This window comes from Mustela nigripes, chromosome 2, assembly GCF_022355385.1.
Source record: "Mustela nigripes isolate SB6536 chromosome 2, MUSNIG.SB6536, whole genome shotgun sequence".
Taxonomy (NCBI): Eukaryota; Metazoa; Chordata; class Mammalia; order Carnivora; family Mustelidae; genus Mustela; species Mustela nigripes.
In genome coordinates this window covers 51,955,336-51,968,174 of record NC_081558.1, presented here as the reverse complement: position 1 = coordinate 51,968,174, position 12,839 = coordinate 51,955,336, and the positions used below count along the sequence as shown (strand labels likewise).

Below are 12,839 nucleotides of genomic sequence, written 5' to 3'. Positions count from 1 at the left end.
TAATGCCACACACAGTCTGTCCACACAGGGCTCTACTGGCTCCATCCGAACCAAGATCCAAACTCCTGAGATGCAGCATTTTCAAGGAGACTACCCTACGCCCCCAGGAGTGGCCCTATCTCTCTGGGACCCTTGGTGCCCAGACTTCATCGCTGAGAGGTGGTGGCATAAGTTATCCTCAGGAGAGGGCTGGCCTCAGATCACACAGCAAATCAGAAGCAGACAGCAGACTGGTTCCCGGGTCCCACACGCCCCTCGGCCCAGAGTGCTCTCTACCCACCCCCTGTGCTTGCATATTCTGAGGGGTTCCATGAGACTAGAGGAAGTGGAGGCTACAGGATGGTGCCAGGGGACCATGGACATGAAGGTCCTGGTGCAAAGCCCTGCCAGCTGCCCCCCCCCCAATCCGAAGTGTTCTCACCTCTGCCGCTACCCAGAGACCTTGCAAGGTTCCTTTGGGAGATCTAGTCAACCGAACTTGACTTGACTTCCACCATTAGAGCTGCAGCCCTTGGAGTCAAATATTGCCCTTTAAGGAGTATTCTGGAGGTGGGGTGCAATTGCCAGAGGGGGTGACCTGCTCCATTCAGTTCTTCCTTTGCTAGGAGGGGCAGCAGGCTCTGAGGTCCTGGTAGGGGGAAGGGCATGGCCCAGTGAGGGGTAAGGAAGAGTGCGAGGCTGGAATCTATCTGACCCTTTGTAAAACCATAAGGATGGCTTCTGAAGGGTATGGAGATTCTCCATCCTAAATGCAATATATAGCCACCAGGGTAAATACCAAAAAAGGAGGCAGCAGTTTAAAAAAAAAAAAAAAAAAAGTGCTGGAGTCCCAGCTACAAGCTGGTCTCTGCTAAGGGGAGACTCCCCCTCAGAACCACCCTCAGGGAGCTCACAGTCTGGGGTGGGGGGAGCCAGTACTGGAAGCGTCCCCAGGGGAGACTGCGGGGGAGGGCAGTTCAGAGGAGAAGGATGAAGTGGAGGTCAGGGAAGGCCACCTAAGATGGGCCTTCATCCTGAGCCTCGAGGAGGAGGTTTGGGGCCAGAGGAGGGAGAAGGGCACTCTGACGGGGTAACTGAGCCAAGCTGAGGGACTGAACACTAATCCCTAGTGACTTGCACGCTCCCAGGGCAGAGGCCACAGGGCAGGAATTGGTGGTTAAGGGTCAAAAGCAGACTGGGGTCTCACCCAGTGCACGCTGAGATACTACTGAGGGTGTCTGGGCTCGGGGACAGTGGTGAGAGCCATGGCGGGGGCAGGGAATGCGGCTGGAACACAGCTCCCTGGCCCGTTTAATGCTGGGTCTGGAGTACCGCCCTGAGGCTCATCTGAGACTGAGCAGGACATGTGCTGCACCTTCACCGTGTCCCCTGCTCCCTGTGTCCCACGCTGTGGCCACAGGCTGTCTCCTTCCTCCTCCCTTCTCCCGGCCTCCCCGTGGCAGAGCTGCCGGCTCCCTGCTGTGATGGGACTGATTAGATTAGAAGGTGATTTGGGTCTGATTATCTAAGGTGGAAATTGGCCCCCTGTGGATTTTTCCATCCTGCCTAGGGCCGGGGAGGTGGGGACTGGCCCCCCCATTACCCCCCGGGCAGAGCAAACATTTTCCGAATGTGTTTGAGACAAGGGTGCAAGGGCCTGGCTTCCTGAAGTGGGGACTGCTATGAGACAAAGACAGTCCACTCAAGAGAGAAGGGGTGTTCAAATCCTGGCTCTGCCCCCACCAGCCAGTGATCCTGGGCAAGCCCCTTCTCCCTGACCCTCAGTTTCTCCTCTGTAATCGCAGGGTCAGGGTGAGGACTGATGAGATGAGGGCCTGTGAAGGGGTTAACTTGATGCCTGGTGCACAGGAGGTGGCCTGTGGAGGTCAAGGCTGGCCATGGCCACAGCCATCTGCAGTCTGAGTCAGTGCAGTGTGTTCCTCCCTTGAAAGACCTGGAGATGTCCCCTGCCACGTGACCTCCCTGGACCCCCCCCCCAGCTCCTTATCTGTCTAATACTGCCAGTATTTCACGGTGCCCGCCCACTGCACACTAGGTGAGCCGGCGCACAGAAATCTTGTCAGCAAGTTAAAATTACCGAGTCCTGTCAGTGTGCCTTGGTTCTCCCTGTTGGTGCCCCTTGGGCGAGTAGACAGGCTCCGAGGTCTGCCTGGGCTGCTCAGCCTGCCACCAGTGTCCGAAGTCATCCTGTGGTCCCTTCTATTCCCTGCTCAGAAACACAAGATTACTGTCCTTCTGTCCTGGGAATGAACAAGGAGTCAGCTGAAGAGCTCACCATCTGAACATCTGGGCTCCGTTTCAGCTCACTTGGCTTCGTGCCCCGTCTGGGAGCCTGCATGACTTGGTTTACCCATGCACAGATAGATAGACTGACCTTTGCCCGCCATGAAGGAACTCACTGGAGATGTCCATCTATCTGTGTGTAAAGCATTTTTGAGATCATGAGATGTTAGAGGACAAGGGGCTAGAACACACACATACACCCCCGTGCACACATGTCTGCCTTCGGCTCAGGTCATGATCCCAGGGTTCTGGGATCAAGCCCCGCATCAGGCTTCCTGCTCAGTGGGGAGTCTGCTTCTCCCTCTCCCACTCCCCCTGCTTGTGTTCTCTGTCTCTCTCAAATAAATAAATAAGACCTTTATTTAAAAAAAAAAAAATCATCAGGGCCTTTTAGCCCTCAACCCCAGTCTGCTGCTTCCTGAGCAGCCTGACGGTGGCCTGAGACACTCCCCTCTCTGCTGGGAAAGGAAACACGCACTGCATTGAAGAGAGCTTTCTACCCAGGGGAGTAAAAGTTTAAATTTAAAATAAGAAATGGTGGGGCGCCTGGGTGGCTCAGTGGGTTAAGCCGCTGCCTTTGGCTCAGGTCATGATCTCAGGGTCCTGGGATCGAGTCCCGCATCGGGCTCTGCTCAGCAGGGAGCCTGCTTCCTCCTCTCTCTCTCTGCCTACTTGTGATCTCTCTCTGTCAAATAAATAAATAAAATCTTTTTTAAAAATAAATAAATAAATAAAATAAGAAATGGGGTGCCTGAAGGTGCAAACTGCACTTACACAGGTTCTTGACTAAACAGTGGGGCCACTGGCAGGCCGAGGGGCCCTCCCCAGGGGTGCCCGGAGCCTGCTGCAGGGACAGCATGCAGGCCGAACCTGTGAGTAGCCTGTGGGTCTGTGAGAGCTCTTAGGACACAGTGACACGTCCCCTGCACCAGCCTGAGGACAGAGGGCCAGCTCTGCCTTCATCTTCTCTGTTGGGACCAGGCCACAGTAGCAGGCAGCCATGTCCTGGGCTGGTTCCCAGCCACCCCCCCCCCCCCCCCCCCCCCAACCTCACCTTTTCCCAATTAAGGACACAGCTTTAGCGGGTTTGCTTTTTTTTTTTTCCCCAACTCTTTTATCATGGTAAAATACATATAAAATGTCCCGTGTTGAGTATCATTAAGGGTACAGGTCTGTGGCATTGTGGACCTTCATGCCATTGTGCCACCGTCACCACTGTCCACCTCTGGCACTCTCATATTGCAAAACCGAACCTCCAGCGCCACTGAACAGCAACCCCCTGAAAGCCCCTCTCCCCAGCCCCTGACAACCACCACTCCATTCTCTGTCCCTGCAACTTTGACTGCTCCACGGAGCTCCTGTGGCAGAATCCACAGCAGCTGGCCTTCTGTATGCGGTATCTTGCATGGAGCCTAATGTCCTCGAGGCTGATCGTGTGGTAGCCTGTGTCATAATTTCCTTCCCTTGGAAGGCCAAATAGTATTCCACTCCGTGTATATAGCATAGTTTTCGGCAGCTTTACCATTCGTTTTATCCTCACTCCAGCATCAACCCCCCAAGTGAACCTTGGACCAGCTGCCCTCTGCACCTGCAGGTCGGGGGGGGGGTCTCTATCACACAGCAGCTGACACAGAAACCCCAAGGATGAATAAAAGTGGAGCCACTCTAACCAGAGGACCCCTTTGCCCCTCTGTGGCTGACCCTCCTGCCCCTCAAAAGAATTCCAGGGCCCTTTAAAGCCCAGTTTGAAAATCCTAATAATCTACAAAAGAGGTTTTCTTGGAGCCTGGGGAGGTCTAGTGTCATCACGTGCCACCCTTACTCAGAATAAAGCTTTAAAAATCCACAAAATAGGGGCACCCTTGTGGCTCACTCAGTTAAGCGTCTGCCTTCAGGTCAGGTCATGATCTCAGGGTCCTGGGATTGAGCCCCGCATCAGGCTCCTTGCTCAGTGGAGAGCCTACTTCTCCCTCTCCCTCTGCCAGCCACTCCCCCTGTTTGTGCGCTCTATCTCTCTCTCTCTCTCTCTTTCTGTGCCAAAGAAATTAATCAAATCTTTAAAAAATAAAAAAATTTTAAAAACCACATAAAACAGAATGCACTGGATCACAGAGGAAGTCCATTATACTGAAATAGTTCACAGAATAAACAACACATGATAGAGTAACAAGTGTGCTTCTTTGTCAGCACCCTAATAACAAAGTCCAGCAGGTAGTCCAATAACCTCTGTACTTGTAAAATCATACTTGTAAAATAAATGATTGCAACAACTACAGAGTCATAGGACAGAGAACCTGTGCTCTTCGTAACACAGGTAATGGCATTGTGAGCCACTAGCACTCCAGAGGTTGGTTGCCTATGTTCATGGCTGGTGGAAATGCTGAATTTCAGTTAGACATTTGTGGAAAGAAAGATACCATTATCTTCCCTTCCAAGTTCCGCGTGCCCTGAGTTCTTCCCCAGATCTTTAGAAGGGCTTTTTTAAGAGGTCCTGTCCAGGACAGGGTAGGGAGGTAACTCTCCGGGAGAAGGTAGTAGGTGGTAGGCCTGAGAAGTAAGGGATGGCAATATTTCAGTCCCAGGCCTGTTGCAGCTCTGTCCCGAAGTGAAATTCTCTTCAGAGGACCCGCCATACGTACATAGTTTGAACCTGAACCATGGGTGGCACCCCAGGGCTTCGGCAGGCAAAGAGCCAGGAGCTTTCCGGGACTCATTTCCTTCCACTCCTTTGGGGAGGGGGCTTGGGCCCATGCAACGGTAACTTGGCTTTCGTCTCCTTCCCCAGGGACCCATGTGATGGAGGGCTCTGGACGGATGGTAGTGACTGCCGTGGGTGTGAATTCTCAGACAGGCATCATCTTCACCCTGCTGGGGGCTGGTGGTGAGGAAGAAGAGAAGAAAGACAAGAAAGGTAAGCACGACCCCTTTACGGACCAGGAAAGGAGCTCTTCAGATCACTTTTTTTGTTTATTCATTCACTCAACAAAATGGTTATTGAGTGCCTTCTATGTCCACGCCCTGTGCCAACAGCTGCCTCCTGCATCCCTGAGGCCCTGCTTGGGCCATGATGGTCTGTCTGTTCCATCTCCAGGTTCTTGTCCCAGTCTCTGTCTGTCCGGTCATGTCATGGAGGACCCTCCCCCCACAGGCCAGGCTCAGGGTGCTGAGCACTTGGCTGATTCTCCAGCCTCTAGTGTGACCTGGTCCCTTCATCAGCCCCGGTAGGGAGTAGAAAGCCCCACCTGCGCTCACTCCTACCACTATTCTCAACTCCACAGAGCAGAGCTGCAAACCACCCCCAGCATAGACTCAGCCTAGATGGGGGCAAAGGAGATTCTAGGGAAGGAGGCCAAACTTTTGGTTCCCTTTCTCACTCCCCAACACCCCGTCCCCAGAGCTGCCACCTTGCCTGGGCCCTGGCTCCTCCTCCACCTTCGAAACAAGCTTCCTACTCCCTGGGCTCCCTCTCAGCACAGCAGGCTGGTAGCCTGGGCCTCTCAGAGAAGAGGGAGGGATGCCCATCTGGCCAGGTCCCAATCCAAAGGCCCAGGCCTCTGGCTCTAGCACAGCTGGCTCTTTTCCTAACACCTACACTCAGTCTCAGGGACAGACCCCTCTCACATCTTCAGTCTTTTGTCATGTCTCCTTCCCCAAGCTCCAAAAGGAGGTCTCCAACAGCCAGACCATCTGGGGTCCAGGAGAAGGAGATGAGAAAGTCGATGGCCCCTCTTTGGGGTACGGGGAAGCCTTGCTACCTCTTGCTCTCTGCAGCCAGCCAGGCACAGAGCCTGGGTCATAACCAAAGGTTACTGGCTCCCAAGGGCAATACCCCATTTTCTAGAGGGGTCCCCCTAAGATTATGGCAGCCCCGCCAGCAGGAACAGTGGAGCTGAGCTGTCCTCAGGAAAGTCCAGAAGCTGGAGAGAACCAGGAGACAGCTGAGGTTGAAAATACTAAGGAGATAGTCCTGGTCAAAAAGCCCGGAGGGTATCAGGACAGCATCCACACAGTGAGATAGAGGTTGTGGCCGGCTCTGACCCCAGGGTGCAGACAGTCGGGCAGATAGGGGCAGTAGGCAGGGTATGGCAGGTACCCCTTTTCTTGGCCTCACTGGGGCCTGAGTGAGGGAAGCCGGATCTATGTTCCTATGTACCTGTGTACCTATGTTCCTATGTTCCTGAAGATTTCGGCAGGAAGACAGGCCTCTCTTGCCCTGAAGCATAGGTCAGAGTCCTTCACTGAACACACACCTGCACCCCTGTGAGGTGGGGGTCTGTGTAGAGAAGAAGTGGGATGTTGGGGGGCCACAGCAGAGGAAGATAGGGAGCAGCCCAGCCTCTCAGGCGCCTGTGAGCGACATGGACGGGGACTGGGCCCCTCTGCACTCCCATCCCTTCACCTCCACCTCCATCGCGGCCCCATGTCAGGATGAGCACCGGTGTGCAGCCGTGTGTGCATGTGTGTGTGCGCGCGTGTGTGTATGTGTGTGTGCACGCATGCGTGTGTGTGTGGACGTGCAGGTGAGGCTGTATGTGCTTCTCCTTCATTAACATGTCTCAAAAATCATCACACAGGTGTGAAGAAGGGGGATGGCCTTCAGCTACCAGGTACAGTAAGACCCCCCTCAGGGTAGATGGGGCTTTTAGAAATAGCAGCAGCCTTTGACCCCCAGGCCGTGGCCCTAGACCCCCAACACACCGTTGGAGGAGGCCTCCTAACCCTGGGACCCTCCACTGGGCCCCCACGTGATGCCGGCCCCACTGGAGGAACCAGCCCCTCACTCTACCTATTTGCCCCTCAGTGCTTTTCCCTGCCCTCCGATGCACACGGCGCCACTGCCATCTCCACGCCAACCCCACACAGCCCTCCACCCCCAGGCCAATGTGTGGTGCCCCGCTCATCATCACACGACCCCACAGCCCTGCTCTCATGGGCACACCCCGCAGAGCCCAGCCCGGCTGCCCCTCACTGCACAGCATGGGCATCTAACCCACCTTACCTTACCCTCTCCTTCCCACACAATCCATCTCCCCCCGCCCCAAGAAAGAACGACCAGAGTGCATCTGACCATCTCACGTCATTTTTAATTGCTAAACTAAGGAAAGCTGGCTAGTACCTTTCTCTGTTTCATGCACAAAGTACAACATGCTGGATGTCACCTCTTCAATGTATGGGGGTAACCAAGGCGATCTTTAGAGTGCTGGTTAGGAAGGAGGAGGTGGCTGTGGGCAGTGGCCTGAGTCAAGGGCTCAAATCCTGAGTCCCTGCCACCGCTGGACAGTCCCTCTGGGACACAGAGATGGTGGTTACAGCAAGTACCTGATCAGAATGGCGGGTACCTGCACCGTGCCAATTGCTGAATGTTTTGAAATGACTCCTGGCCATGGGTCTTTCTGGCCCTGATGGGCAGCCAGATGCCTTCTCCTAGAAACTTCTCTGATAGGGACCTGCCTGATTGGTATGGCCAGAGCGGTACATCGGTTCAGACCTTAGTACAGAACGGTGCCATGCTACCTAACCACATTTATCATCTGCCATGTTTTATTTCAAAGACCCTCCATGTCTGAGTTTTTTTCCCCTGATTTTTATGACATTTCTATGGGAACGTTCCACCCCCACCCTCCTAAATTTGAGTTTCCTGATTTCCAACAGAGATTTTTTTTTTTTTTTAAGAATGTAGTCATGTTATTTCCCACAAGTTGGTTCATGTCTATTGTTGTTGCTGTTCTGCATTGTTGCTTTTCTCCATTGTGACACACTGCATTTTCCATCCCTCCCACCCCCGCAGCGGCCGATGGTGCAGCAGGTTCAAATGCTGCCGATAGTGCAAATACCAGCCTAGTCAATGGTACGTCTCCGATGGCGAGCTCTCGGTCTCGGTTGGATGGGCATCTCTCTCCCCCACCCCCAACTCTGGGCTTGCCTCTCCCTGTTCTGGACTGCACAGATCTTGGATGTGCATGGGCAGCTCTGGGACATTCATCCTCCCACGTGGGGCAGGCGCTTAAGAGAGAAGCCACCAACGGGGAATCAGCTCCGCGCCCGCTTACGGCGACCAAAATGGTACTGGCTCCTATGGGACCTTAACCCCCAGTGGAGCCCAGAAGAGGGACATACCCTGGGCTTCAGATTTGGCTCCCAAGAAGCAGCATCCCACCCGTCGTGGCCCTCTCCTAAGCACACTCCTGGCCCCCGCTTGGGGAAGAAGGCCTGGGGTCAGGACCTGGGCTGAAGCTGGCATCTGGGTCCCTAGTGAAGTCTCCAGTCCTCGACTTGAAAATTTCCTCGAGGCAGGGGGACCCAGGCCGGGATTCAGCTCTTTGGCCCCACCCCACAGCATGGCTGAGCCACTGATAAACATTTCTTCCTCTTCTTTTTCTCGGAGTGAACGGGCAGGGGGCTCGCTTGGGCGCGGGCCTGGTTCTGTCCCTCGGAAGTGGACTGGTGTTTCCTGCTGTTGCCTGTGCTAGAGCATTTGTCCTGAGTCTCTGCATTCTTACGGGCCCCCTGGGGGCTGAGGGGTGGTGGGGGGGGGGGCAACCACAGTACCTTGGGATCTGCATTTTAACCTCCTTACCCACAGGCAAGAAGGAATTCCATTCACTTGCCTCCAAACCTTTAGAGGATTTCTTATTTCTGTACCCTCCTATCTTCAGAGTGATGAGGCTTCTGTGTACTCAGATCGGTCCCCTGTCCCCAGATTAGGTAGCATGATAGTCACCCAAGCTATAGGGCTTGATCATAAAACAGTTGCCCCGGGGAACTGAGGGAAGGGAAAAGCCTTTCTTGCGGCATTGCGACACGCAAGGCACTGGGCTGCGGGTTTCTCGTCCATTATATCATTTCCTCCTCACCACTCCTGGAAGATGTGGAGGTCTTGTCCTACCTCATACTCCCATCCCCTGCCCCAGACCTCTGGCTGGGCCACCTGCATTCAAAGTGACCAATGATGGAAGCCCCCTTGTAGATGTCAGGGGCCAAGAAAGACACTTCTGTGAGCTGCGCCTTGCTAATTTGGGTGTGGGTCTATTTCAGGCACCGGAGGAGAAAGGAGAACAGCTTGGGGTGTGGGAGGTGTCATGCATCAGGGAGGGGTGGCGAGGGATGACAGGGAGAACCAATATAGGCAAACCCAGGCAGGGGGAGAAGGAAACAGGAGCTGGCATCCTGCTTCCCACAGAGCAGTGAGCCCACTGGGCTCAGTGAACATACATACTGCATCCAGGCTGGTCCATCCTAAAAAAAGTCTGCTTCACTTCCAAACTGTAGCAGAAAACTCCTGGTATCCTGAGAAAAACTGCAGGAAATATGGGGAACTTGACTACCTACTGTATGCCAGACATTTTGCAAACATTTCCTGCTCATGGCCTCATTTGATCCTCATGACAACCTTGTGATACAGAGTTTATTGTCCCCACTTTAAAGATTGGGAGACAGGCTCAGAGAGATCAAGCCACTAGCCTAATATCACAGAACAAGAAAGAAGCAGACTTAGGATTCAAACCCAGGCCTGCTGGCTCTAAAGTACTTATTCCACTTCCTGATCCAGAGTTTCCTGAAAGAGTGTGTCTTGTAAACATCACAGGAATATCAATAGGTCCTGCCCCCAAGAAAAGGATCCTGTGGTCAGAGATGTTTAAGAACCATGGGACAGAATTGGTCTCTTCCTTATTGCAGGACTTCTCAGAGCCTTGAATATGCTGGTATATAGTGGAAAGTTAGCCATGGAGGGCTTCCCAGGCTGATTTGGCTGCAGGACATTTTCTGGCTGAATCTTGTGGGATTGGTTTGTTTCTCTAATATACTTAGGGAAATAGTGCTCTAAGCCATTGCTTCTCAAAAAGTAACCAGAGGACCAGAAGCCTGGACATCTCCTAGGAGCCTGTTGGAAATGCAGAATTTCAGGCCCAACCCCAGACCCACTGAACTAAAATCTGCATTCATATAAGCTCTCCAGTCTAGGGCCATACCACACTGAATGTGCCTGATCTCATCTAATGAGCTCTCCAGGCTCCAGGCCAGAGTGTATTAAAGGTTGAGAGGTGCCTGGCTGAGCCTTGGTCAATGAGAGAATTAACCATTCCTTTTCTTCCTTCCTCTGAGCCAAATCAGGATGATTGGCTATAGAAAACACACTTAGCTGGCAGTAGTCCCTCTGGACCCACCCTCACCAAGCCCCCTCCCAGCTGAAAGCGGGTGTGTTCCATTCATCTTGGAGCCATTATGACGGCCATTATCATTTTATTATTTCATTTATACTGATTAACATACCATTGTTCAATACATTGCTTATAATCACGGTTAGTAAATACACCACTCTGAACTCCAGACATTAACAGGGCACTTTGTGATGCTTTTCCTAAGCATCACCTTGGTCGACATTGTCACATGTCACAGAGGAAGAGATGGAAGCACAGGCAAGAGAAGTAACATCTCCCAGTTCATCTCTTTAGTGCTCCCCAAAGCTTGTTTATCAGGTCACCTCACCATCGAACCTCCACACACACACTTTTCACACTCATGGTTCATAACAGACCCATTTGTCAAAGCTGTGTCTGCATCTGATGTGGGGTGGGGGGTCTCCAAGTCTCCGCCCAAGTTCCCCATCCCAGCTTCCCTGCAAGAGCCCCCTTTCCTGGGTCATGCACAGACCCAGGTCTGGCTGTCCCCCCCATAGTTACAGGGCCCAGGCAAGTTCCACTTTGGCTGAGAAAAGCCCCTGGCTTCTGAGAAACCAGGCCATGTGCGCAGAAGCACCCCCACAACACTGCTCCCTCCCTTGAACATATGCACTGGTGATTATCTTTCTGGCCACGTGATCACTATGGAAATAAAAGAGGAAATTGCTAGCTTGGTTAATGGGCGCACACATGGGCTATTGCATTTGATAATATGCAATGCAAATAAGGCCCCTTTGTGTCTTCTAGAACCAAGTATGGAAGAGGAGTCCTCCCATGCCCTTTAGCCCAGTTAGTAAAATTATTTTTAAAAATAAAGATAATTATTGTAGTTCATTCCTGTTGGCTCTAAAAAGGCTTTTTCTGTTTTGTTTTTAATCCAGCAAAAAGAACTTTGCAATAGAGCAATGGGGGCCTTCTCTTTCCGCCCCCAGGGTGGGTCCCTGACCATTTGCCGTGAGAGGCGGGGGAACAGCCCAACATTTCCCCTGGAGAGGTAGCACGGGGCTGGGATCCAGGAAAGCCACTTCTCCCCTCCGAGTCACTTACAGCGTGATCTGGTGTGGGTGCCTTACTGGTTATGGAACCAGTAAGGCAGCCACGGGGTTATCATCAGGACGCTCCAGAAATGAGAGCTGTCTCTGAACCTCTCTTGGCCTCAGTTTTCTCATCTGTAAAATGGGAGTGCTTAGACTTGCTCCCATCTCACCCACAGGGTATTGGGGAGGTGGGCAAGAGAGGAACCCACAAAATGTAGTATGCTAAATGGGCAAGTGGTTATGACTAAGGCCACTGTCAGGTGCTCAAGAAGCTGAATGTTGCTTCCCTATTTTACAGAGGTGGACACTGAGACTGGGAGAGGTAAAGCCACACAGCTAGTTCATGTCCAAACAGGGGCACACAACCACCTTGATGACCCTCCTCTGTGCTCATAGGAGCTTAGGGCTAGCTGCCTTCTCCTCAACTGGGGTGGAAACATAGATGGGGCCAGCTCTGCGTTAACCCCGGGGACCCAGGCAGGTCATCTGTCTCTCTGAGCCTCAGTTTCTGATCTGGAAGTGGGAGCAGGGCAGGAGTGCCCTTATGGGGATGTGATGTGGGTTAGATGAAATCATGGATGTTCTATATGCACCTGGCACGTGGTGGTTTCTCACAGAACATGAGCTGTGATTCTCATTCTTCACAGCAAATGGCCAAGGGCGGCTGACCTCCGCAGGCTCCTCCCAAGGTAGCAAGGCCTGTGGGCAGAGCTCTGAGTGAGCTCAGAGGACAGGCCAAAGGGACAGGAGGAAACCTCCTCTCTGTAGTGCCAACAGGTAAAGACAGGTGTCTCAGCTGCCAACGAGGGGCTACCAGTACGGCCCATGCTGCAAACCCAGCCCACAAGCCTCTGGCCGAGACTGGAGCAGGCTGGGGGGACTCCCAGGCAGCCCTGATTAGGAGGTGAGCAGCCCCAGACTCAGCCCTTTCCCCAGCACTGGCATGCAGGGCCAGGGCAGGGGGGCACCCAGGGGAGACCACCAGCCCTACTTCCCTGTTTGCTAGGGCCCAGGCTGGTCAGCCTCAGAATAAAGAGCATACACCCAAGTGGAGGGAGGGATCGGCAACTTCCCAGCGGGAGCAGTGCTTGGGGCCCCTCAAAGCCCACCATTAAGGAGCTCTTGCTCACCCTTGGCATGGTTCACTCTCAGTGGAGCTGGGCGGGGGGTTGTCCTTGCTGTGGCTTCACACTCCTCCAGATGGACAAGGAGAAAGCAAAATTCTACATACATCACTCCTGGAGCCAGGAACTAAGGAACACATTGACCAAAGTCCTCCCCTTTCTAGAATGTGTGTGTGTGTGTGTGTGTGTGTGTGTGTGTGTGTGTGTGTGTGTGT

General features: G+C 53.2%; 1 protein-coding gene across 11 annotated transcripts in view; it reads left to right on the top strand.

The window, feature by feature from the left end:
* Window positions 1-12,839, top strand: part of ATP2B2 (ATPase plasma membrane Ca2+ transporting 2) — a 366,135-nt gene that overhangs the window by 304,529 nt on the left and 48,767 nt on the right. For 6 of the 11 annotated variants that reach the window (XM_059390321.1, XM_059390324.1, XM_059390326.1 and 3 more), the window contains 3 exons: window positions 5,069-5,194; window positions 6,858-6,890; window positions 8,072-8,131. In XM_059390321.1, the coding sequence (XP_059246304.1) occupies window positions 5,069-5,194; window positions 6,858-6,890; window positions 8,072-8,131 (219 nt within the window). The remainder of the gene's footprint in view (window positions 1-5,068; window positions 5,195-6,857; window positions 6,891-8,071; window positions 8,132-12,839) is intronic. The other 5 variants (XM_059390330.1, XM_059390328.1, XM_059390332.1 and 2 more) reach the window with 2 other exon arrangements.